Source organism: Panthera onca, chromosome A2 (genome assembly GCF_046562875.1).
Source record: "Panthera onca isolate mPanOnc1 chromosome A2, mPanOnc1 haplotype 2, whole genome shotgun sequence".
NCBI lineage: Eukaryota > Metazoa > Chordata > Mammalia > Carnivora > Felidae > Panthera > Panthera onca.
In genome coordinates this window covers 162,286,315-162,312,559 of record NC_138340.1, presented here as the reverse complement: position 1 = coordinate 162,312,559, position 26,245 = coordinate 162,286,315, and the positions used below count along the sequence as shown (strand labels likewise).

The window sequence follows — 26,245 nt, the reverse complement described above, 5'->3', positions numbered from 1 at the left end:
AAGAGCTAACAATTGTAAATGTTTATACTCCCAACTTGATTGCACCCAAATACATAAATCGCTTAATCACAAACATAAGTGATCTTATCGATAGAAATTCTGTAATTGAGGGAAACTTTAATTCTCCACTTACAACAATGGACAGATCGTCTGGGCAAAAAAAAAAAAAATCAATGAAGAAACAAAGGCTTTGAATGATACAGTGGACCAGATGCACTTGACAGATATATCCAGAACTTTTCATCCAAAAGCAGCAGAATTCTTTTCGAGTGCACATGGAACATTCTCCAAAATAGATCACATCCTACGTCACAAAACAGCCCTCAACAAAAATAAAAGAACCGAGATCATACTGTGCATATTTTCAGACAACAATGCTATGAAACTTGAAGTCAACCACAAGAAAAAATTTGGAAAGCCTCCAAATGCATGGAGACTAAAGAACATCCTACTAATGAATGAATGGGTCAACCAGGCAATTAAAGAAGAAATTAAAAAGTATATGGAAGCAACTGAAAATGAAAACATGACAGTCCGAATCCTTTGGGGTGCAGCAAAGGCAGTTCTAAGAGGAAAATACATTGCAATCCAGGCCTATCTCAAGAAATAAGAAAAATCCCAAATACAAAATCTAATAGCACACCTAAAGGAAGTAGAAGCAGAACAGCAAAGAAACCCCAAACCCAGCAGAACAGCAGAAGAGAAATAATAAAGATTAGAGCAGAAATAAAAAATGTAGAACCCCCCTGCCAAAAAAAAAAAAAATACAGTAGAACAGATCAATGAATCTAATAGCTAGTTTTTTTCTTTTCTGGAAAAAAACAAAGAAAATTGATAAACCCCTAGTCGGGCTTCTCAAAAAGAAAAGAGAGGGGACCCAAATAGATAAAAATCACAAATAAAAGTGGACAGATCACAACCAACATCACAGAAATACAATTATCAGGGAATACTATGAAAAATTACATGCCAACAAACTGGACAACCTGGAGGAAATGGACAAATTTCTAGACACCCACACCCTACCAAAACTCAAACAGGAAGAAATAGAAAAGTTGAACACACCCATAACCAGTGAAGAAATTGAATCAGTTATCAAAAATCTAACAACAGAGAAGAGTCCTGGGCCACATGGCTTCCTAGGGGAATTCTACCAGACATTTAAAACAGAGTTAATCCTTATCCTTCTCAAGCTGTTCCAAAAAATAGACATGGAAGAAAGCTTCCGGACTCATTCTGTGAAGCTACCATTACCTTGATTCCCAAACCAGACTGAGACCCTACTAAAAGAGAGAATTACAGACCAATATCCCTGATTAACATAAATGCAAAAATTCCCAACAAAATACTAGCAGATCAAATTCAACAGCATCTCAAAAGAATTATTCACCGATTAAGTGGGATTCATTTCTGGGCTGCATGGCTGGTTCAATATTCTCAAATCAATTAATGTGACAGAAGAAAGGATAAGAACCATATGATCCTGTCAATAGATGCAGAAAAAGCATTTGACAAAATATAGCATCCTTTCTTAATAAAAGCCCTCAAGAAAGTCGGGATAGAAGGAACCCACCTTAACTTCATAAGAGCCATATATTAAAAGCCCACAGCTAATACCATCCTCGTGGAAACAAAGTAAGAGCTTTCCCCCAACATCAGGAACATGGCAGGGATGTCCACTCTCATGGCTGTTGTTTAACATCATGTTGGAAGTCCTAGCCTCAGCAAGCAGAGAACAAAATGAAATAAAATGGACCCAAATTGGCGAAGAAGTCAAACTTTCACTTTCCGCAGATGACATGATACTCTACATGGAAAACCTGAAAGACTCCACCAAAAAGCTGCTAGAACTGATACATGAATTCAGCACAGTCACAGGATACAAAACCAATATACAGAAATCAGTTGCCTTCCTATATACCAATAATGAAGCAACAGACTACTTTCTTACACCATACACAAAATTAAACTCAAATTGATGAAAGACCTACATCTTAGAGAGAAAACCATTAAAACCCTAGAGGAGAAAACAGGCCATAACCTCTTTGACCTGAGCCCCAGCAATTTCTTGCTCGACCCGTCTCCAAAGGCAAGGGAAATAAAAGAAAAAATGAACTCTTGGGACCTCATCAAGATAAAAACCTTCTGCACTGCAAAGGAAACAATCAACAAAACAAAAAGGCAACCAATGCAATGGGAGAAGATATTTAAAAGTGACATATCAAATAAAGGGTTAGTATCCAAAATCTATAAAAAACTTACCAACCTCAACACCCAAAAAACAAATAACCCAGTGAAGAAATGGGCAGACAACATGAATAGACACTTTTCCAAAAAAGACATCCAAATGGCCAACAGACACATGAAAAGATGTTCAACGTCACTCATCATCAGTGAAATACAAATCAAAACCACATGGAGATGCCACCTTACACCGGTCAGAGTGGCTAAAATTAACAACTCAGGAAACAAAAGATGTTGGCGAGGATGAGGAGAAACGGTAACTCTCTTGACTGTTGGTGGGAATGCAAACTGGTGCAGCCGCTCTGGAAAACATTATGGAGGTTCCTCAAAAATTAAAATGGAACATCCCTACAAGCCAGCAATAGCACTACTAAGAATTTATCCAAAGGATACAGAAGGGCTGATTCACAGGGGAACATGTACCCCAATATTTATAGTAGCACTTTCAACAATAGCCAAATTATGGAAAGAGCCCAAATGTCCATCAACGGAAGAATGGATAAAGATGTGGTTTATATATACAATGGAATACTACTTGGCAATGAGAAAGAATGAAATCCTGCCTTTTGCAACAACATGGATGGAACTGGAGGGTATTATGCTAAGTGAAATAAGTCAGTCAGAGAAAGACAAATGTCATATGTTTTCACTCATATGTGGAGCTTAGGAAACTTAACAAAAGACCATGGGGGAAGGGAAGGGAAGAAATAATTTCAACCAGAGAGGGAGGCAAACCATAAGAGACTCTTAAATACAGAGAACGAACTGAGGGTTGATGGGGGGTGGGGGAGGGGGGAAAATGGGTGATGGGCATTGAGGAGGGCACTTGTTGGGATGAGCACTGGATGCTGTATGTAAGTGATGAATCATAGGAATCTGCCCCCAAAACCAAGAGGACACTGTATACACTGTATGTTAGCTAACTTGACAATTTATTGACAATAAATTTTCTAAACTTACAAAATAAATAAAATTAAAAAAACTTTTTAAAAAATATTACTGAAGGGTAAATCTTCTACTGTCCCTGGCATCCCTGGCATGTGCCTGCTCCCAGAGAAGAACCTGCAGTGTAGACAGGGCTGCTTAGAGCTCTCCCCACGCTGCCATTCTCCTCCTGTCCTTGCCTTGGCTCTGATTCTTCATGGACTGGAGGAGAAGAGGCAGAAACACTGAAGATGAGTCAAGTGTAGTCTGGCCCTGGTGGGAGGACAGAGGCAGCATTCTTAGAGGCTCTTTTCCCCATGGAACACTGTTAATAGCCTTCAGATTCTCCTCTGGGAATCTGAAATCATAAGCCCAACAGAAGGTCACTCTCTCCTCTCCCATCGCTTGCTTCAACGTCTGTTCCTAGTGCCGGACTTCCAGAACTCTGATGCACATACAAGCTGCTGGGATCCCTGCTGGGCCCCTGGGCAAGTCCCCTTCAAACTGGCTTTGGGTGCCTCCCTCCCATGTGGCCCCATTTGATATATGAAGAACACATACTTTTGCCCCCCTGTTAGTGAAAGTTCTGACTGCATCCAAGACCTCCACCACCGTGTGTACTCTGCTCCCTCAACAGAGCAAAGCAACAGCCTTCATGTATCCCATGACCACCAGGCAGCAGAGCCAAACTCCGAAGGACACACAACAAGTCTCTTAATGTACACCGTCCACACCCCTCTGGCAGTATCAAACTCCAGAGGCTGCCTCACTAGGTTTCAGGAGAGAGAGAACCTCCATCTCTCTGGACATGGCACGCAAAGACGACTCCTTGTGGGGCCTCCCTTGTATAGTCATACGGTTACACCTGGGCCACCTTCTGCCCTGGGGAGACGATTCTGCCACAGATGGACTCCAAGAATGACCAATATTAATTTGTCATTGTCCCTATAAATTAAATGTTCTCATTTAAAAAGTCCTTTCCTCTTGGGATGCCTGGCTGGATCATTTGGAAGACCATGCGACCCTTGATCTCATGGTCATGAGTTGGAGCCCCATGTTGGGTGTAGAGATTAATTAAATGCTAAAACCTAACAGAAAAGGTCCTTTCCTCTTGACCCCTTCAAATATCTATCAAATTAGTTGAAGGACTAAACCTCACAAAACTGGTTCTTGCTTCTTCCTTTGGACATCCTATACGGATCTTCTAGCATATAGTTTTGGACTGCGGGCTATTGGCAATTAGTAAAGATTCAACTGATATTAAGGGAGATATTTATGTTACCCCGAGCCTTTCATATAGCCTTCTGACCCAGATTTCAAGTTAATGCAGGTCATTTACATTGGACCCTAACTTTGACATCTGATATTGAAATTTTCACAAACTTAACTGAACGCTGTTGCCCCTGAATCGATCCTTCCCCTGAAAATCTTACCTGTCACCCTGAACTTTCCTGTTTCTGAATAGAAACATGACCATTGTACCCATCACCCACATGGACACATCCTACACATCCTTCACAGAAGACTTCATACCTTAAATGTTTCCTCAGGTCTTCCTCTATAAATCCTAATGTAAATTCCCCATCATGAGTCATGACTATCACATATTTCAACAACAGGGATCATGCACACATTAAACGCTGCAAATTCCACAGTCTTCAGCACTGAAATAGAACCACATTCAGAGAAAACTGGAATATAAAATATGTTAAGAGAAGTGAGTGAGCAATATTTCGATTTTCAAGTGAAGAGATAATGATTTATTTGATTTACTCGTTTTTTCTCTGGTTATGTCTTACCTTCCAAAAAAGAATCTAAGGTTGGGAGAAAAGAAATCGGCCCATGTAAGCTGCACATGCCAATGGCCTGAACACAGGTTAATTGTATTAAAATGCTTCTACATATCTCTGGGGGAAAATATCTTTTAAACGACTCTGAAATGAAAAAGGACAGGGCAGGAATACTTTGCTCTTTAGACATACTATCACACAGATGAGTCACTTACAAGGAAGTACTTTTGAACATAAGAACTGCATGATGGCAAAGAGTACTTTCGTCTCACTTTGTCATTTGACACATGTTTTCTCATGAGAGGATTTTTCTTCCGTGTTTTTACTGCATTCTGAATACTTGTGATGAATCTTAGAATGAGCGTGTATTTAGAATCTTAAATTTTCCAGACTTAATCTCTAATCTGTCTCCCGAAAAGTCACTGATATGGTAAATACTCTCAGTCATGTTCACAGACAAAACAAAGGACAAATAAAAATTCTAATAATTTGGATTTTGGATGTCTGCAATCCTTGTGAGTGACTGAGAGTCACCCATCTAACTTTGAAATTTCTCTGTTATTTTAGCAAGACAGAACCTTTCATCTACTTACTGCAAATGTCACAGCATGGAAGGGTAAGGAGAGATTTTCTGGTGTCAGGAAACGAGCACTAGAGGGAATGTAAAACCATCAACAACAATAAAAATGCTCTGAAAGAGAACTGGATACCATAAGATTTATCAATCAGGTTCTCACGGGAAAAAGATAGTTTGCTCTCATTAGGTACTTGGAGAAAGTTTAGAGAAGGGGCCTCTTACACACTGTGGACACAGGGAATTTGGAAAACACAGGGACATTGATAGTATCGATAAGAAAATTGAGTCCCACCTGAAGGGGTGAAGAAAGACTGGAATGCAGAAGAAGAGTTGGGTAGAAAGGCCACCAAGAGAGGAGCTGTGACCTTTGGTGTAGGGTTGCAGTTAGTCAGAGATGGCCCTGCAGAGAGAGAGGTGGGGGAATGGACACCCCAGCCTTGCTTTTCTACTTCCACAGGGCCTCTGACTTGGACTTCCCATTGGCCAGCCAGGCAGAAGTCAGAGAGCAAGAGATCCCACCGATGTAGTGCAACTAGATCAGCCTCAGGGGGCAAAGAGCTGGGTGAAGTGTGATTCTGCAGAGGCAAATGAAGACTATGTGGCCCAGATGGGATTTTTCAGATACAAGTGGAGACATTTTAAGTTAGGATGGTCCCTAAAACAGAAAAGAGAGAAACACAGTAAGAGAATCTTGTGACCTTCAGATCTCCATGAACCACAGAACAATCTTTCCAGAGAAACCTGATACCTCCCTAACATAGTACTTGTGGCAATGCGGTGCAACGACGCATGTGACCAGTGGTTCAGACACTTAACATGTGAGGATTTCTGATTTGAATTTTCCTGAGTCTTTGAACTCTATATGCCATTGCCTGATTATGCCAACTTTGTGTGAAGAGGGACAGGTGGGAAAGGGAGGCGGTGGGGAGTGAGAGCTGGGAAGAGGCTTCATTCTAGTTAGTTCTCGCTGCATAACAAACCATTCTGAAGCTCAGTGGTTAAAAATAAAAACCATCATATATTTGTTCTCATAAAGCTGCCATTTGGGCAGGACTCAGTGGGAATGGATCATCTTTGCTTTCTGCAACTTCGCCTGAGATGGCGGGGCAGCCGGAAGGCCCGCTTCTGTGTTGCCTCATTTGCATGGCGGGCAAGTTGATCTGAGTCACAAATGAAAGGTGAGCTGGGAAGTGGGCCAGTGACTTCAGGCCCTCTGCATGGGGGCCTCTCAAGAGACAGCCTGGGCTTCCTCACAACATGATAGTCAAGTTCCAAGGGCAAGAACCCCAACAGGGCAAGGAAGCATTGCCCATATGTAACCTTAGAGTCACAAGGTGTTGCTTCAACCATCTGCTATTAATTGAAACAGTCCCACATCTGCTCAGTTCCAAGGTAGACGACACAGGCCCCGCAAGTCAGTGGCAGGAGTAACAGGGTCAGGTTATAGGAAGAATAAGTAGAAGCTACTGTCACAGCTGTCTATGGAAACTACAATCTACCACTATCGCAAATCATCATAAATTCAGAAGAAAAAATGAAATGGACTTTACTACCAAAACATATACCATATTTTTGGAAGCACCCACATAATCACATTTAAAACATGTTCAAATATGCCCTTCTCAGCTTCTTCCCTGATATTTTTTGTTTCTTCAGCATACTTCCTCTTTAGCCATTTTATTTTTTCCTCCCGTTCTTCCTGTGATTTATCAGCATATTCCTTTTCTACTAGTTTAATTTCATTATTTAATTGATCAGTGTAGATCTTCTTCAGGTCTTCTTCCCGTTGCTTCAGCCTCTTCTCCGTGTCCTCGTAAATGGCATCGGTAAAGTAAGCCCTTCCATTGCTCTTCACCATCTCCTCTATCAGCTCCACCAGCTCCTGCACTTGAGCTTCCTTCTCGGCCTCTGAGGCTCTGTTGTTGAAGGCAGAGTAGCGGTTCCCACACTCGCTGATGATGTTTCTTAGCTTCACATCTGAATCTGCCAAGAAATCACTCAGGCTCTTCTCCTCCAAGTTATCTTTGCGAGTGAACAACACGATCATGTGCTTCAAGGCTGGCTTCCCAAAGGCATCCTTGATCAATGCCACGGTCTTCTGCTCTTCATCCGCGTAGCGGCCCAGCTGGAGGACCAAGACGATGGCGTGGGGCCCAGGACAGGAGTAGAGGACACACTGGCTGAATTCTCCGCATGTGGTATCCAGCATCTCCTTGTTGTCAAAGAGCCCTGGGGTGTCAACAACAACAAGTTTCCTCCCCTTCCATTCCTTGGATGCTTTTTGACACCTGGAGAAGACAGCATGGGGAGCAACTCTAGACTCAAAGACTCTACTCCCCAGGATGGTGTTGGCCGTTGCGCTCTTCCCACTTCCAGTTTTCCCCACCAAAATAATCCTCAGAGTGTTGTCCTGAGGGTCCACCAATGTCACTGCCAGGAGTCTCTGTGGTGTAAAGGAAAGGAAGGAGAACAAAAAGAGTCAAAGAAGGTAAGTGGAAAGCATCACCTCGCTCTTATGACCTATGTGTTCCTCTCTGAAATCCTGCAGTAGTCTACTATCCATGTACGTCCCATAAAGACAGAAAGATGAGACAATTCAATTACCATGGAAAAACAACAAAGTAGTTAAAGAGTTCCCCTACAAAAGAGTACCAGATCCAGATGGTTTCATGGGGATCTCACTTAACCTTTCTTAAACTGTTCCTGATGACTTAAAACAGAAGGAAACCTTTCCAATTCTTTCTATGACACAAGTGTGATATTGATCCCAAAGGTTAACAAAGATTTCACCAATAAATAAAGCTACAGACATGTCTCCTTTGCGAATACTAATACAAAAATCCCAAATAAATTGTCAGACACTTAAGTGTAATACCCCACAATTAAATGTGATTTATTTCAGAAATACTAGGGTGGTTCAATATGAGAAAATGGATTGTAACAACACATCCGCGTTAGTAGATTTAAGAAGAAAAATACCTTCATACAGGACAGACATTTCCCCAAATTCAATACTGTTTTAATAGATACTTCTTCAACGTGTTTATATAGAAATATAAATTTTAAAAAATTTGTCACCATTTTTTTCTCTGCAGCTAAAATAGTTGACTATTAAGTTCATTTGGATGAATGAAGAAACAAATTAGCCTGTAGAGTCAACAAAGAGAAGAACAATGAGGGAGGACCAGCTGTACCAGATAGTAAAATATTTTAGCCCCTATAATTAAGGCAGTATGACGTGTGTGTGAACAGAGACAAATGGAAAACAAAAACAGACAATTCAGAAATAGACCAAATTGGTCTACTATATTCATGAGTATCCAGTTCAATTGTATCGTGTTACATTTATCATCCGTAAGGCAGCATCTTACAGCAATGGGGAGAAAGATGGACGAATAACCAGCATTGGGATAACTACAAAACCACACAGAAAAAGACAAAACTGCACCCACATCTTCATGCCATTCACATGCTAAATACATTAGAAATATAACACTAAAAATCAATCCACATAAATACTAGAAGAAACTCAGACAAATCCTTTGTAACCTAGGGGTGGGGCAACTCTTTCTAAGATTTGAAAGATTGTAAGGAAAAGGATTCATACATCTGACTACATAAAGACCTAAAAGACAATGGGAGACAACGAACATCACAGACAATTAAAATACGAATGTCAGACTATATCAAAGAGGGTTAATTCTCCTCTTATACAAACAATACCTAAAAGTAGAGAGACAAATATCCAACACCTCGATGGAAAATGGAGCAAGACGTATGAATAAACAGTTCAAAGAAAAAAAAGAAATGTCAAGTCTCCTCAACTATGTAAAAATATATGAACACTCAAAGTAGAGAAATATAAACCCAATGTAGGAAAAGAAAAAAACTAAATATAACAAATTAAAATTACACTGAGATACTATTTCTCCACTTACAGATTTGGCAAAAGTGCAAAAATTTGCTGCTATAATCAGTCGGTAAAGGTTTAGAGGAAACAGGTTCTCTTCTCCGTGGCTAATGAGAATAGAAAAACAGTCTAAAACCTACAGAGGAGAAATTAGCAATATCATACAAATTACATATACATTTATTCTTGGATTGTGAGTCCCAATTTTAGGATTTATGCCTGTAGTGGTCAAGGGCAGGTCACCCCTAAAAGTGCAAATTTGACATACTGACTATTTCATATAAAAGTAACTTAAGATACAGCCTGTGTGGGAAGATTACTAAGACCCTCTTCTGTCCCCCTGCAAGCAGGAAACAAATCTCCCGTGTAAAAGGTGCCTCCCCTGTCCCAGGAGGTAAAGAGACACTCTCATGACCAGGGATGGGAGATTTAGAGCCAAGAAGACTGTATAAACAGCCCACTACTTTCTACTAATTTACTACCCCAGCCCAAAGTCTCTTTAGAATTCCTCCCTAACAGATGCTCCCAAAGTTAAGTTTTCCTTGTTTTGTCAATCCCTCACAGATCCATCATCTCTTTGCCTAAAAAGTATAAAAACTGCCTGCCTTGGTCATCTCTCTTGGTCTTAGATTCATTAGTGAGCATTTGTGCGCACTGCTTTTTTTCTCTCTTGTTAATCTGCCTCAAGTGAATGTAATTCTTAGTGCAGCTGGAAGACCTTGAAGGGTATAGGAAGAAGTTCCCCTTCCTTTTATCCCAGAGCTACACTGACAAAAACACAGGAAAAGATTAGGCATATGTTATTCTCTGCGTCACTATTTGTAATAATTAAAGACCAAAAATCTACCAAATGCCCACTAGTAGGGGTCTGATTGAATAAACCAAGGTACATACACACAGCGATGTACTATCCAACTGTAGAAAGGAATAAGAAATACCTCTCTATGCCGGGAAGGAGAGATCCCCAGGATATTTCATTAAGCAAAAAACAAAAAAAAAAAAAAAAAAAAAAGGCAAAGTGAAGAAAATAATATTTACTTTACTGTCATTTCTCTAGTGGGGAGGAACATGAACTGTAGGTACAAAGTGCAACATATATTTCATGCACATGAAAAAGCAAAAAAAAGCTGAACACGAATACAGTGTTCCGCATTTGTTTCACAGCCAGTTGAGCTAATAGAGAGGCCGAGTGGGCCGTTGTCCATGCCAGCTGCCAATCACCTTCCCCGGGAACCTCACACAGGGGTTCACCATCCAGCCACCAGAGCTGTGAGCCAGATGAGCACGTGGGCTTTCTCTCAATTGAATGTGTGCATCTGTTAACAAGTTGTGTCTAAAAGTATCAGAAACACATAAGGGAGGTTATTTGGGGGAGATCTGGGAATGCGCACCCTTTTTCCATGTACATTCATGGTAATTGCTGCTCTGCTTTATGTCATTTTGTTTCATAAAAGATTTCATAGGAACGTTCTGCTTGCAGATAGTGAGGAACATCTGTAAATAGATTACATAATTATAAACAAAAACTATATTTTAAGATAACTAGTAAAAATCAAAAGCAAATGAAATACATAGTATTTTCTGTAATGGACAAACTACACAAAGAATTGGTCCAAGAAACTTGAAAATGCAGTTGCTTCATTGGCTATTGTCCTAATGGGATACAGTGTAAGGCCAAATAGGGGGAAAAAACATCAAGAAAATCTTAAATTGCTTTCAGGAATCCTGTCCTATTCTTAGCTTTTTGTGCACATGTGTAGTTTTGAAGCCCAAGGACAAGCCCAGTGGCAATGAGCACCCTTAGTGCCCATACTGTGCCTTTCAAATGCCATTTCCCACCAAAAACATTAGGACTCTTAGGAGAAGGTACCGATTCCAGATCTGGGCCAAGAAACGTGCAAGTGGATCCTAGACTATCTAGTCATACTAGAAAGTGAGGATTCTATCAAAAACTACTCAGACCGTGGGACGCCTGGCTAGCTCTGTCAATACAGCATGCATCTCTTGATCCCACGTTCATGAGTTCTAGCCCCACATTGGGTGCAGAGATTACTTCCAAAAAAAAGTTTGGATGTTACCAAAAGGACTACAGAGCCAACTTGAAGAAGGCTGACTGGACAGAGATGAGGTAATTTGAGTATCAATGAGAATAATAATTTCAATGGATTAAAATTCATCAAATATGTTGAAGTTCATGAATTCATAACAATACCATCATCAAAAAAGAAGTGAAGTGTTCTCTTTGGGGTATGCTAGGAAATGATGTCATCAGTCTGAACACAGGCAAAAAAGAATCAAGCATTCCTTTTGTCTTAATAACTACACCTTATGGAAATGAAACTATGATTCAGGGGAAGTTTCTTTTATAGGATCATGCCATCCAATAAAAGAAGAGAAATGATAGAATTATAATTTGTGACCGTTAATGAAACAAAATTACTCTAGGCTATCATTACTGTCTGCTACATTACAGAAAGAGACAGAAGAAAATATAAGGTGCCTTCTGATGGAAGTTTACAACTGCACCTATGAAATATTGCCACCCAATAACCAGGCAAGCCTTAATCTGATCAAGCCTCTCCTTAAATTTAAATTTATACAAAACACTGAAACTAAAAGAACATGTCATATGACATGTTGAGGATTTAACGAGCAAAATGTACACTGTCCAATTATCTTGGACAAAGGACCAACCGTTTCTTAAACAGAAACATTTTACAAAAAGAAACAGGAAGGTGAAAACTTATTTATCAAATTAAACTTAAGAGATATGAAAGAATTGCAATTTATGAACCGTATTTGGAGCTGATTTCAATTTTATTTTTTAAAAAAAATTTTAATGTTTATTTATTTTTGAGAGAGACAGAGACAGAATGCGAGTGGATTAGGGGCAGAGAGAGAGGGAGACCCAGAAGCAGAGGCAGGCTCCAGGCTCTGAGCTGTCAGCACAGAGACCGACACGAGGCTCGAACTCATGAGCTGTGAGATCATGACCTGAGCTGAAGTCGGACACTCAAACAACTGAGCCACCCAGGCACCCCTGATTTCAATTTTAAAATCTATGAGATAATCTGGGGATTGGAATACACCTGGTAATTGTTTAAAAATTCTAATTGCTTTTTGAAGTCTGATCATGGTATATTTTAATGACCTGTATCTCCCAGACATACATATGTAAATATTTACTGATAAAGTGATAAAATTTTTAGTATTATAGTAATTTAGTAATTTTTAGTATTCTAATGTTTGAAGTGTATTAATTAATTTATTTATTTAATCTCTACAACCAGCGTGGGGCTCGAACTAACAACACTCCGATCATTCTCTTCCCACTGAGCCAGATAGGTGCCCCCACTCTAATTTTAAATGAGGAAATAGATGTGGCTCAGAAATGCTGAGGAAGTTGCCCAAGGTCACTGCATTAATGGGCTTTGGGCAGAGGAGGGATTCAATGCAAAGTATGTCTGACCCTACACTCATGCATAACCCTTGCACGCTCTGGTCCCTTCTTGGTTCCTTCTCAGGTCCTTGATTCTACATTTCTGTTTACATTGGATCAGAAATAGATCATGGGAGGCCAGGGGAGGTAGTTCACTCTCTGTCCAGAAACGTGAACTGGTAGCAACCCTGGAATTAGGGAAAGCAACCAAAGGGATTCATGCACATTTGTTTTCTATAGAATAGCTCATTCTCTCCCCATGGCACCCCTTCCTTACCTCGTCTGTTACACTGTCAATCACACCATTTCTCTCTTACATGTTGGAAAGAACACAGCCAACTGAATTCTAGGCTTCCTGTGCCATTTGTGACCTGGGTATCCCGGGGAATTTGATAAAACCACACACACACTGCCTGGGATTCAGATTTTCTTTCAGGAAAAAGAGGGATTGGGACAGACTGGTCTCTAAATTGCCTTCCAGCTCTAAAGACCTGCCTTGAGGACACTAGTTTCCCACTAAGGGAAATGGATGGGATGTCAGGCAGCACTCACTCTGTCATGACAGCAACTGATGGAAGATATGCTGTTCAGCAAGATTGTCCTGATAAATAGGAGACATGTGGACATGGGCCACTCAATATCCTTAGTCCCACCCTACCTTCTACCGAGACCCCTGTGGCAGCGTCCTCATTGATGGGCTGCTGGAAAAGTACCCAGTCCCTTCTAGGAGCAGAACCCACACCCAGGCACACCCCTATGTCCTGCTGCCCCTCACCGTTCCATTGCTCTCGGGCCAGGCTCACCTTCTTTTGAAGGAGCTGATGAGTTCCCCATTGTTCTCCAAAGAACCTCTTTGAGCTGCTGCTTTTGCTTTCACTGTGAGGAAAAGGTGTTTGCACCCTTTAAACCTCTCAGGCAGCAAGCTCAGATTGGGTGGAGATAGTGAAGGAACTCTGGCTTTAAAGAGACAGAAATATTGCCCTATAATTGGAGGAGTGCTTTAGTTTCACCAAGGTGTAAGCTTTTTCTCCATGTGCCTGCTATCACACCAAATTTTCCAAACCTATGTTTGTTGTTTGGGGTTATACTGGTGGATCCCAAAGGCCCTTATTACATGACACAAATCATGCACACAGAGCCAGGCATGTGTTGGATCATCTTCCCTGCATGGAGTGGGTGACTCTGGGGTGATTCTAGGAAGAAGAAACTCAAATAGGTGGCTAGATGTGTCCAAATTTAGAGCCTGGGATACTTCCCAGTGATTGTATCATATGGGTTTTCATGATAGTCTTTCATGAAGGTCTCAAGTTACTCATTAAAAATTTACCAGCCTTCAGGTACAAAGCCAAGAGTCTAAACCATTGGGAGCCAAGAGAAAGAAAGGAAGATGTGGCCTGGAAAAAGTCTTCCAATGACCATACACCTTCTCTGGTTTTCTTCATATGGTTCTTTCAAGCCCCAAAATATGCATGACCTGACAAGAAGAGATGCATCCAGGGAGGAGATCAAACTTTCCCCTACAACCTTCCTACTTTCCTCTACCCCAGACCCAGGCACAGGTAGATTTTCCCAGATTTAGCCAGTGCATCCACTCCAACCTGCTCTGGAAACTTTGAGATGATAGGCAGATGGTCAAACCTCTCATGGTTGACCAGTTATTCCAATTGTCTGTTGCATCATCATGAAATTATAATATTTTTGATTATATATTTTTGTTCACTACATTGAGACATGGGATTACTTGATGCTCACACTTGAAGGTGGGTACTAAGAGAACTAAATGTGGCAGGAAGTAGTGGCCAATGGGGAGGCAACCCATGGAGGGAAGCAGCTAGATTTGGAAATTATTGTATTAATACTATATTATTGGTCCATATCATTAGACCAGTTATTGGTGCTAATGACTTGGAGGGCCCCAGGTAACTGTTTTCCAACTTGCAGTAAAGACACAGACCAGGACCAGCTATGTAATTTCCAAAGTCTGGCACAAAAGGAATATGCCAGGCCCTTTGTCAAAAACAAACAAAAAAAATTAAGAATTTCAAGATGACATCAATAGAACAGTAAACCCTTCTAAGTACAGGGCCCTGTGCAACGGCACAGGTCACATACCCATGAACTTGGTCTTGATGAGGCTACATACATAAAAGTCTAGAGGAGAGCTAGAATTATATTTCCTGCTCAAAATATCTCTACCATTTCCTAGTTTCATTTCAAGCTACATATTCCTTGAGTGAAACTTGTCCTTGGATGTTTTCATGGTCAGCTAATTGCTTCTCCAGGTATTATGCTCAGGTATGCTGTTAAGTTCCCTAGAGGGAACAGGAGACTAGTTGACACAGAATCCATGGATGCCACAAGAAATCAGATGCGGGTCTCAAATGGTAACAGCCTTGTGATCATTGGTCAAAAAGGAACATGTGACCCCCATCAGTCCCATCCTGAGCCCTAAGTTAGGAGTGATCTCCTTCTAGAAGATTCTGGATAGAAGCAGTGTAGCCCCATATCTGTATTGTTCACTTAGCCACGCTCCTGATCATTGAGGGCTTCCTTCCACTTGCACCTGTGCTGTGAGCCACAGGCCTCTCCACCGCTTGTCTCCACCTGCAAACCCTGAAACAGAACTTTCCGCCCAGGATCTTGCTCCTTCCACATAGTCAGAAGCAGAGAGATAAATGTGGACAAAGCCACAGCTTCCTTTTTTATGTTTTCCTTTGATTCTTTCCATTTCACACACATACAGAAATGTGGATATAATGAATTTTCAAAAGGTGTGGGGTCATTAAGAGACATTCTTTGAATTCTATAGGAGTCTTCTTGTGGGGCTCAGGGTGTTTTCTGATGCTCAGATCTAGATAATCTCAAAGCTCAACTTATCAAAATAGTGCAGAAATAATAACAGTAGTTTAAAAGAATCGTTCCCCCATTGTCCTGTTTCTTCTACATATCGTCTTTGTAACCTTAGTGGATCCGTTTCCTATTGCCTCCATAACAAATTCCCAAAACATTAGTAGCTGAAAACAATATACACTTCATCTTCTACAGTTATGGAGGACAAGAGCATGGAATTAGTCTTATGGAGATAAAATCAAGGTCCTGCAGAGCTGGTTCTTTCTGGAGGCTCCAGGAGAGAATCCATCCCTTGCTTCTTACATCTTCTAGAAGCTGCCAGCTGTCCTGGGCTTGTGGCCACATCACACCAATCTCTGCTGCTTTCATCACATTGCCTTCTTGCCTCTCCTTAGAAGGACCTTTCTGATTACATCTGGGGCCCACCCAGATAATCCAGAATAATCTCCCCATCTCAAAGTCATTAACTTAATCACATCTGCAAAGATGCTTATGGAATAAGGTAACATTCACAGGCTCTGTGGATTAGAGTGTGTCCATCTTTCAGGGGCCACCATTCAGCCTGCCACATTTGGGTGAGTTAACCTCTCTGCAACTCACTCCCCTAATCTTTAAAATGGAATACTTACTTCAGACGATCATTGTGAAACCAGATAAATTTGTACACATGAAGTGGTACTCACACCATAGTGATCAATAGGTATTAGTTAGTAGTAATAATTCAACCCTCAATGCTAGTCTCATAGATTACCCCTCTAAGGCTCACGTACTCATCAGAGATGCTGTCTTAATCAGTTTGCACAACCATAATACCACAGCCTGGGAGCAGGAACAACAGGAATTCATTTCTCACAGTTCTGGAGACTGGGCAGCCTAAGCCCGATGTGCCAGCCAACTTGTTTCCCTGGGGAAGGCTCACTTCCTGATTTGCAAATGGCACTGTCTCACCATGTCCATACATGATGAGGCAGGAAACAACTCTCTGCTATCTCTTCTTACAAGGGCACTAATCCCGTCAAGAGGATCCCAGATTCATGAACTCATGGAAACCCACTTACCTTTTCCCCAAATACCGTCATGTTGGGGGTTAGGGATTCTGGAGCCGTCTCTCTTGGTACCAAATAAATCTAGTCACTTCTACTTTGTAACAATCTCTTTTAAGTGGATATCACTCAAGGTTTCCTGATTTCTCCCCACTCACTCCACCCCCAAAGCGCACTGCATGAAAAGGAAGACTCAGCACCTCCACAGCCTGTCTACCAGGATAAGGGATCTGGATTATCTATACCCCTGCATTCACATGTCTTTAATGAAATTGTCTTCTGGCTCCACAATTGTGCAAGAAGAGCTGCCTCTTGCAGGCTAATGGCAGCCATGTCACAAAAGAGATATAGGTGTTAGGTGTGACAGTGCACTTGGGGCTGAATCCCTCAAAGGAAACATTGACCAAACCCTCACGAAATAAGGACCATGCCCCCCAAAGAGCCTTTTACTGTCTTCCACGATGTTATATTCAGTTATGAACCACAACCATTCAGTCTTGTTCTCAAACAGGTCTCTGCATCCTCCTAAGGCTTCTCCAAAGATCTGCCAAAAGTGACCACTCAGAATTTGTGTCTTCAACAGAGGGTCACAATCTTGGAGCTTCAGGGGAAAAACTGTAGGACGTGCTCTGAACTACTGTTGCCTCAAAGAGACTCTTCAGAGCAGGTTTCCAAGATGGCAGCACTGACTCAATGCTCAGACTGTGCCAGTGAGCAAAGCCAGGACTACTGGGACTCTCAGTCTGGAAGCATATGTACCTCAGGAAATCAGACGACTGACTCAAGATCCAGCAGAGTGAGAAGTAATGACATAGGACTGAGTGAACGGATTCAAGATGTGCCATTGTGGTTATTTGTTTGGAATATTGATGCATTCTGTTTGATGTTCTACTTGTATGGCTATTTGTGGAAACCTTATTTCTTTCTCCTTAAACGAATTAGTAGACTGTGTATCTGTAAACCCACAACAACCATCTTTAAACATTACCTCATCGTCACCTACCCTAAAATTCAGAAACAAATGCTTCTACTGAGTTTCATTCACTTTCATGATGATAGAACCATTTGCATAGGTTTAATAAAAATCTGTCCTCTTGTTTACAAAGATACCATTGGAAAAATCGATTCTGCAGCAAGGCCATATATACAGGGTGATATCTGAGAGTGACTGTTGTTTAATCAAAGACCATCAGACCACTGCTAAGGAGCAATTGTTGGTGTTACATTTGGAGCTAATGTCTCCAAAACCTTCATAAGAAAACGAATATGATGTCTGGCTTCCAGGATCCCAGTCTCTCAGGTAATAAGGAAGTCCACTCCCAGGTAGTCCAGAAACACAGGCAAATTTTGGAGACATCAGGAAGAGGAAATTCACTGAGATTTATGGGTACAGCATGCAAAGTTTATTGGAGAAAGTGTTTGGACCTTGGTTTCCTACTCCTAGGATAGAAGAATGGCAGGGGCTTTGAAAAGTCTGATTCAAAACTCATCTATCCTTTGGAATTGATAGTTGCTTAATATGATTAAGCTCTAGATTTCCCAAGCAAACTCAGGGAGGCTTTTCCAGTTAATTAAGATTCTTGCTGCATCTGTATAAATAATCAGGCCATGCATAGTAAAAACAATCTTCTAGGATCAACAATACTTGTTGGAGACTGTTTATGATCACAAAGTAGAGAACGCTATGAAAATGATCCAAAACTTAGAAATAGGCAAGAGAGATTACTGGAGTGTTCTATTGTTCTGTGTGGTGCTGTGCTTGATGATCCGCTGTGATATTTTACAACACTTTAAGGACAGAGAGAATTTTTGCACATCTCTGCCTTGGAGATACTCAGTGAATTTTCTGTCTGGTGGAATATACAACTCAAAAATTACATGTTACTACTCTCTTGAACACATCAACCCTTGATTTCAAATGACCTTTGTGTTTCTGTTTGTTTGTGTTTTTTGTTTTATTCTTTGCTTATTTGTTTGTTTTTAACTAGGTTTCAAACCCAGCATGAAGCCCAAACTTAAGACCCTAAGGTCAAGACCTGAGCTGAGATCAAGAGTCAGATGCTTAATTGATTGAGCCACCCAAAGGAACTTTGAACCAATTATAGAATCATACTGGTTCTCTAGTTACGCCATGAGTTGAGCAAAATCTTTGATGTGTTTATACTTGCCCAGGAGTCATGAGTTTGCTTTTTTTGAAAACTGCAGATAAAAAAGAGAGGCAGAAATACATGATCCAAGCCTTGGAGGTGGAAATAACATTGGACACAGGCAGAGAACAGCTAACAATTTGGAGTGCAGGAATCATTACCAGCCTTTACTGAGGGCCTACTGTGTCCCAGGCAATGACCTCTATATCATTATCACCTTCGTTCCTTACAAAAGTGTAAAACGGATATTAACGGGAACAATGATATCTAGAAGAATCTCAATCTTGGAAGAGGAGTTGAGACTGATTATAATGACTGTTGAATACCAGGCCAAGGAATGTGGATTCTAAACCCTAGGCAGTAGAAGATTTCTAAGAAGCAGAGACCTAAGAAAACTATCCCAATGGGCTTAACCTGGTAACTGCAACGAGGACTGGAGAGGAAGAGATCAGGGGTACTGTACCCTCACACTGCACACACTGTCTCTCTCTTACCATATCTCTTACCATATCGTAGGTTGAATTGTGTCCCTCTAAAGAAGTCCTAACTCCTGGCACCTGAGAATGTGACCTTCTTTGGAGCACGGTCTCTGTGATGTCATGTCTTTAAGTTAAGGTTGAGCCCTACTCCAATGCCTGGAATCGCTTCATTCACAGTGAGGGAAGTTTACACACAGATACACACAGAGAACACCATGTTGCAAAAGAGGCAGATATTGGAATGAAGCACCTAGAAGGCAAAGAACAAAGCAGGCCAGCCAGCACCAGAAGCTAAGAAGCAGCAAAGAAGAATCCTTCCCCGGAGACTTCATGGAGAGTATGGCCCTGGGAACGTCTCAGTTTGGCACTTGTAGCCTGTGCCAGTGAGACAGTAGCCATAACAATGAGACAGTAAGTTTCTGCTCTTTAAGCAACAGTTTGTGGTCATTTGCTACAGCAGCTCCTGGGGGAACTAATATAGATTTTAAGGCCAAGAAGCAGGGTCCTGCTCTGGTAATTACTTAAAATGTAGGAGTCGTTTTGAAATTGAGTAATGCATGGAGGCTCGAAGAATTCTGAGGTACATGATAAAAAGCAAGGCCTAAGAGGATGTCGGTGGTAGGATGAACATCCAGGTCACTTTCTGGTGAGGTCCCAGAGAAAGGTGGGGACCACGCTGCTGGACATTGGAGGGATGATGGCACTTGCTATAAAATGGCAGGCGGAAGGGAGATAGGCTAAACTGAGGTGGGCTGCTGGGTGGAGAGTAGACCATGTAAGTGATGAACTTGAATATTTAGCTGAGGAGAATTCCTAGAACAGTATGGAAGGTGCAGCCTGGTATCTCCTTGCTGCTGCTAATGAAATGAGAGAGGAAAGAGAGTGGTGGCCTATCTGCCAGCCAAGGAGCATCAAGATGGCCAGCTGCCAGCAGAGCCCAGGAAGAAGCAAGCAGGTCCTCCCCTTGAGGCTTCAGAGAGCGCATGCCTCTGCTGGCATCTTGACTTTGGACTCCAGGAGCTACCACACAATCCATGTCTCAACTGTTTCAACTGGTGTTTGGCCGACCTGTCGTGCAGTGCTAGGCATCCAGCATGTCCCCTCTACCTTGCCCCTGCCTGCTTTCTTGTCCCATCCTCTGAGAAACCCAAAGGTCTCCCCTTCTGTGGCACGGTGTGAACAGGGCAAATCTTCTAGACTACATTCTTCCTCATTCCCGCCACATTTCTGGCCCAGACGGACCCTGAGTCTCCATGATGAGAGAGAGCTTGTGGCTTTCTCAGAATTTAGATTTCAGTCCTCTAAAGAATTTTCTTTTTGTAAACAATTATACAACACCAAAACAAAAACTAACAATTGTTTCTTTTAAAGAGACACACAGGAATTTAAGGCCTGGGAGTGCGGTTAAGGCCTCCTGAACTCTTAAGGCAAACAGGCAGACTGTCAGGGCGCCATGAGCTGGGGGTCAGAGGGAAAAACAGGCCCCCGTCCCAAAGCAACAATCAATCCCTCACTCTTACAGAATACCAACACTGCACAAAAGGACTATTTTCTCTTAATCAGCAAAAATGTCTCCTTAATATATGAAAATCAGTCAGTGGTATAGTGTGTGGGCCTCATTCTGCCACAATCAAGATCTATGGCTTGGAGAAAACCCATACACAAACAGACCCCAAAAAACCACAATCCCCATGCGCCCCACTATCTTCATGGATAAGAAGTCCTAGATTGCCTCAATACAATGCCTCCTACAGAACAGCATCATGCGAGACTATCTGGGCCTCTCCCAATGAGGACGAATCCCAAGACTCTCCCCACCCCCCACCCCCGGCATGATTCATGACCCTGGGCGCACGTACCCACACAATTTCTCAGGTGTTGGTTGGCTGTAGGTATAAATCTCCAGGTGGAACAGGGGCCTGTGGCCCCCAAAGGGAGACCTTGAGGAGGTCCGAGTCCCAAGACTCCTGGCTGGAAGACCCAGGTATAAATATGAGTATGGACCTTCTTTCCCCATGGCTTTAGTGTCCCTGGGCCATCAGAGTAATGGACACTTACAGATGGTTATGGACATCACCTTTATTTACCAGCCAGCACCAACAGCCATGAACACAAGAAGCAAAGGCACAGGCATGTTTCACCCCGAGTTCTCTGCTACTCTCCACACACACAGCATCCTTCCTCACTCATCCGCCTAGACTTTCCAGTCCCACGCCTCCAAACCCCACAGCCTTTGCTTGGATGGCCCCTGGATTCTTAGCCATTCCTCGGTACCAATGGTGGAAGAGGCGGCTTGGGAGAATGGGGGTCAGGGAAAGAACTCACAGGCTGCCAGGACCAGCTGACAGCATTCAGTGATCTGCCCTCTCTGGGATTTACAACAAAGTTGGCACGGTTTCTGCTGTTACCTTCATTTCTTTCTTTGGGTTTCAACTTGACATCTTTTACTGCTTCACTCATATCTTTGTGGAGTGTCTCGAGTGCTTTATTACAAATGATAAACACGGTAAGTAAATCTTTAACGAGGGATAAAGGAAAGACTGTTATATTTATGGCACCATATCACAGCACAGTTTTTTCTGTTATTGTTTCCCACAGTCCCTTGCATTTTCAAGAAATGGGCAACAGGGTGATTTCTCGTAAATTCACTCATGCACAGAAAAACATACATCTTACTTCAGCCCCAGCAATTTCCTGCCTCACTTCTCCCGAGTCTGTCTTCCTCATCAGGCCACAGAGGCAAGGTCACAGGTTCATGTCTTCTCATTTGTGGCTACTCTTGTGCTCAAAAGGGACTGGGGCAGGAAGGCGGGGCCAAGGAGGAACCCCACCATGGAGGTCTCACTGGCCTCTGCACAGGTAGCTTTTCCCATCTCTCCCCAGGCTGGTGCTGGCCTGAGGATGAGGTGGACGTCTTCCTGGGAATCTCCAACAAGGACCCGTTCAAAGCAAGCACAGCAGCTAGATCTTTTGACCCTGACGTGGGCTGAACAAGTCAGTTCTGCTCTTTATTAGAACAGGTGCACACGGATGCTGCTATCTTCCAAAATTTTGACCAATTTTTCTACTGGTTGTTTGTTCAGTGAATGATTGATTGATTGACTGATTGATTAAAGTTTATTTATTAATTTTGAGAGAGAGAGAGAGTGAGGAGGGGAGGGACAGATAAAGAGGGAGAGAGAGGATCCCAAGCACACTCCCTGCCAGCACAGAGCCCGACGCAGGGCTTGATTCAAGAACCGTGAGATCATCATTCTGAGGTGTAGCCATGAGTTGGATGTTCAACCAAATGAGCCCCCCAGGTCCCCCCAACTTTTAAGAAATTTTTCGCTCAAAACATAAATAACTAACAAACAGCCGAGCAGCCTTATTATTTTGACTATTATTTATTTATCAGGAAGATATAGAACGTAAAAGTTGCACTGAAATGACTCATGTCCAAGCTGTGAAAGAATATAAACGACTCTTTGGAAATACAGGGAGAGGCCAGCATCTCTCTCACCCTTTGCAAGTTCACCATATCTGCAGTTAGTAGGACAGCAGGACTCTGTATAAAGACGGCTGTCAGTAAGACGGTGGTAACTGCTGCCTGGCTCTCTTTTGACGCTGTTTCGCTTAACTATAATAAGACACCACAAGGGGAAGGCAAAACGAGGCAAACTTCAGGCAGCCAAAAGGAAGGAAGAAGGGGAGGGTTGGCAATGTGGCCAGAGTTTTACCCAAACCTAGGACAGGCTTCCATAAACCCGGAGGAACCCTACAGACCTAGTACTGGTGGGACAGCCATAAGTGGTGTAATGTATATATTTTTAAAAATATATTAAAGTCTCTTGAAGTTGTTCTAAGATCATTCAGCAAACAAAGAAACACCTACTAAAAAAAAAGTCTACTAAATAGTAGTAAGAACAGTGAGTCTGTGACACTTACCATAAGCTGCTTCCTCCCTTCCAACACACACTCAGCTCCTCTAGAAGGAAACTGCATTCTGGGAGGCATGGACAAAGGTGGGGATCCCTGTCCCCTCAGCCTTCCAGCAAGAGAGCAGTATGTTGGGAGGAATCAGCTGGCAGTCAGTAGGTTTTACGACCGGGTATAGTGCGGACAGGCAGAGTGGTTAGGGAAAGACGCACAGAGTGGGGCTAAGACAACTGTCACCTCCCGGGACTGTGCAGGCACAGGCTGCACCCTCTGAGGAGAGACACCAGAGGTTTCACCCTGCAGGGGAAGCAGACTTCACTGGGAGAGTCCAGCCAAACATGCAAACCGCCTGCACAAAGTTGCAGTGAAGCGCCAGAGCAGATATCCTTGTCTTATCTCTGATCACAGAGGCAAAGCTCTCAGCCTTTCATCAAGTATGGTACCAGTGGTGGGAGTTTTCACACTGATTTCCTTCAGTTCTTTCAACATGCTTAGAACTGCTCTTTGGAAGCCCTGTCTCTGAATCCAATATCCAGGGCCTCTGCCAGGCAATTCCTGTGGCCTGAGTTTTTCCAGTATATGGGTCACACCTTCCTGTTTCGTTGTACATCTTACAGGTGTTGTTAAAAACTGGGTATTTTAGGTAACATCGTGTAGTGAATCTGGATACTGATTCCATTTCTGCCTTTCTAGGCCTTGATTTGCTGCTGTCTGTGTGTCCATAAGAATACAGAAATTGCTTTTTTAAACAACAAAATAGAAATTCTGCAGCGGAAAAGTATGAGTGAAATGAAAATTTTACTAGTGGAGCTCAACGATAGATTTGAATGGCTAGAACAAAGATTCAGTGAATTTCAAGATGTAATAATGATAAACACACATGACTTCACAATTGAGCCCCAAAACACAGGAAGCAAAAAATAACAGGCGTTGGGGCGCCTGGGTGTCGCAGTCGGTTAAGCGTCCGACTTCAGCCAGGTCACGATCTGTGAGTTCGAGGCCCGCGTCGGGCTCTGGGCTGATGGCTCGGAGCCTGGAGCCTGTTTCCGATTCTGTGTCTCCCTCTCTCTCTGCCCCTCCCCTGTTCATGCTCTGTCTCTCTCTGTCCCAAAAATAAATAAAAAACGTTGAAAAAAAAAATAACAGGCGTCAAGGAGAAATAGACAATTCAACAACAAGCTGTAGACTTCAATGTCCACGTTGAACAACACGTACCACAGCTAATCAGAAGGTCAAAACAGAAACAGAAGATGTGATCCACAGATAAACCAACTAGACCTAACACTAGATCACTTAACCCAACGAAGTAGATTATGCATTCTGTTCAGGTACACAGAGAACGTTCTCCTAAATATGACGAATAGGCTATAAAATGGGCCTCAATAAATCTAAGAGACTTGAAATCCTAGAGTATAACAGGGGGGTAAGCTCCTTTACATCAGTCTTGGCAATAATTTTTTGGATTTGACCACAAAAGCAAAGGCAGCGAAAGATAAAATGATCAAGTGAGATTACATCCAACTAATACGCTTCTGCCTCACAAAGGAAACCATCAACAATACAAAAAGGCAGCCCACTGAATGGGAGAAAGTATTTGCAAATCATATATTTCATAAAGGGTTAATACCCAAAATACATAAAGAACTCCTATAACTAATAGCAAAACCCGAGCAATTTATTTAAAAAGGACAGAGGAACTAAACAGGCGTTTTCCCAAAGAGGACATACAGGTGGCACATAGGTGCATGGAGATGTGCTCAGTATCACCATCATCAGGGGAATCGCAAATCAAAACCACAATGAGGTATCCCCTCACACCTGTTAGAATGGCTATCATCAAGAAGACAAGAGGTAACAAGTGTTAGGGAGGATGTGGAGAAAAGGGAAGCCTTGTGCACTGTGCATGGGACGCAAATTGGTGCAGCCACTGTGGAAAACAGTATGGACGGTCCTCCAAAAATTATAGGTAGCATCACATTTGATCCGGCAATCCCACTTCTGGGTATTTATCCAAAAGAAAGGAAAGCAAGATCTCAAAGAAAGATCTGCACTCACAAGCTCCCTGCAGCATTGCTCACAATACCCAAGATGTGGAAGCAACCTAAGGGTATATATATATATATATATATATATATATACACACATATATACAGTTCTCTGAAAAGAAAGAAGAACATCTTCTCATTTGCAACAGCAGGGTCAAACTTGAGGGCATTATCGTAAGCGAAACAGGTCGAACAGAGAAAAACAAATACTGTATGATATCACCCTTATGTGGAATTTTAAAAAGCCAAACTGATAGAAATGGAGAGTAGAACGGTGGTGACCAGGGTCTTGGGGATGGGGGGATGGGGAGACATTGGTCAAAGAGTACAAAGTTCCAGTTATAAGATGATTAAGTTGTGGGGATCTAACGTGCAGCACAGTGACTATAGCTCATTACCACTGTATCATACCTTAAGTGTTACTAAGAGAGTAGATGATCTTAAATGTTCTCACTCAAAAAAAGAGTAATGGTAAATATGTGATGTGATGCAGGTGTTACCTAATAATATTATGGTGGCAATTATTTTGCAATATAGAGTGTATCAAATCAACACATTGCACCCTTTAAAATTACAGTGTTGGGGCGCCTGGGTGGCGCAGTCGGTTAAGCGTCCGACTTCAGCCAGGTCACGATCTCGCGGTCCATGAGTTCGAGCCCCGCGTCAGGCTCTGGGCTGATGGCTCGGAGCCTGGAGCCTGTTTCCGATTCTGTGTCTCCCTCTCTCTCTGCCCCTCCCCCGTTCATGCTCTGTCTCTCTCTGTCCCAAAAAAAAATAAATAAAATAAAAAAAATAAAAAAAATAAAAAAAAATAAAATTACAGTGTTACATTTCATTATATCTCCATAAAGCTGGATAGGGTGTGGGGGGATAAGGTGG

The 26,245-nt window shown here is 42.2% G+C and overlaps 1 protein-coding gene across 1 annotated transcript; it reads right to left on the bottom strand.

The window, feature by feature from the left end:
• Positions 1 to 5,712: 5,712 nt before the first annotated feature.
• LOC132676430 (GTPase IMAP family member 7-like) lies at positions 5,713 to 17,770 on the bottom strand. Its single transcript, XM_081790577.1, has 3 exons — positions 17,766 to 17,770; positions 13,688 to 13,784; positions 5,713 to 7,978 (listed from the first exon to the last, which is right to left on the bottom strand). The coding sequence occupies exons 1-3, from the start codon at positions 17,768 to 17,770 to the stop codon at positions 7,085 to 7,087; spliced, it is 996 nt and encodes a 331-aa protein (XP_081646703.1). The 3' UTR covers positions 5,713 to 7,084.
• Positions 17,771 to 26,245: the final 8,475 nt, after the last annotated feature.

Coding starts and splice junctions, on each gene's coding strand:
- LOC132676430 (XM_081790577.1), bottom strand. Junction 7,979..13,687: donor ATCAGCTCCTTCAAAAGAAG/GTGAGCCTGGCC, acceptor TTTACACCACAG/AGACTCCTGGCAGTGACATT.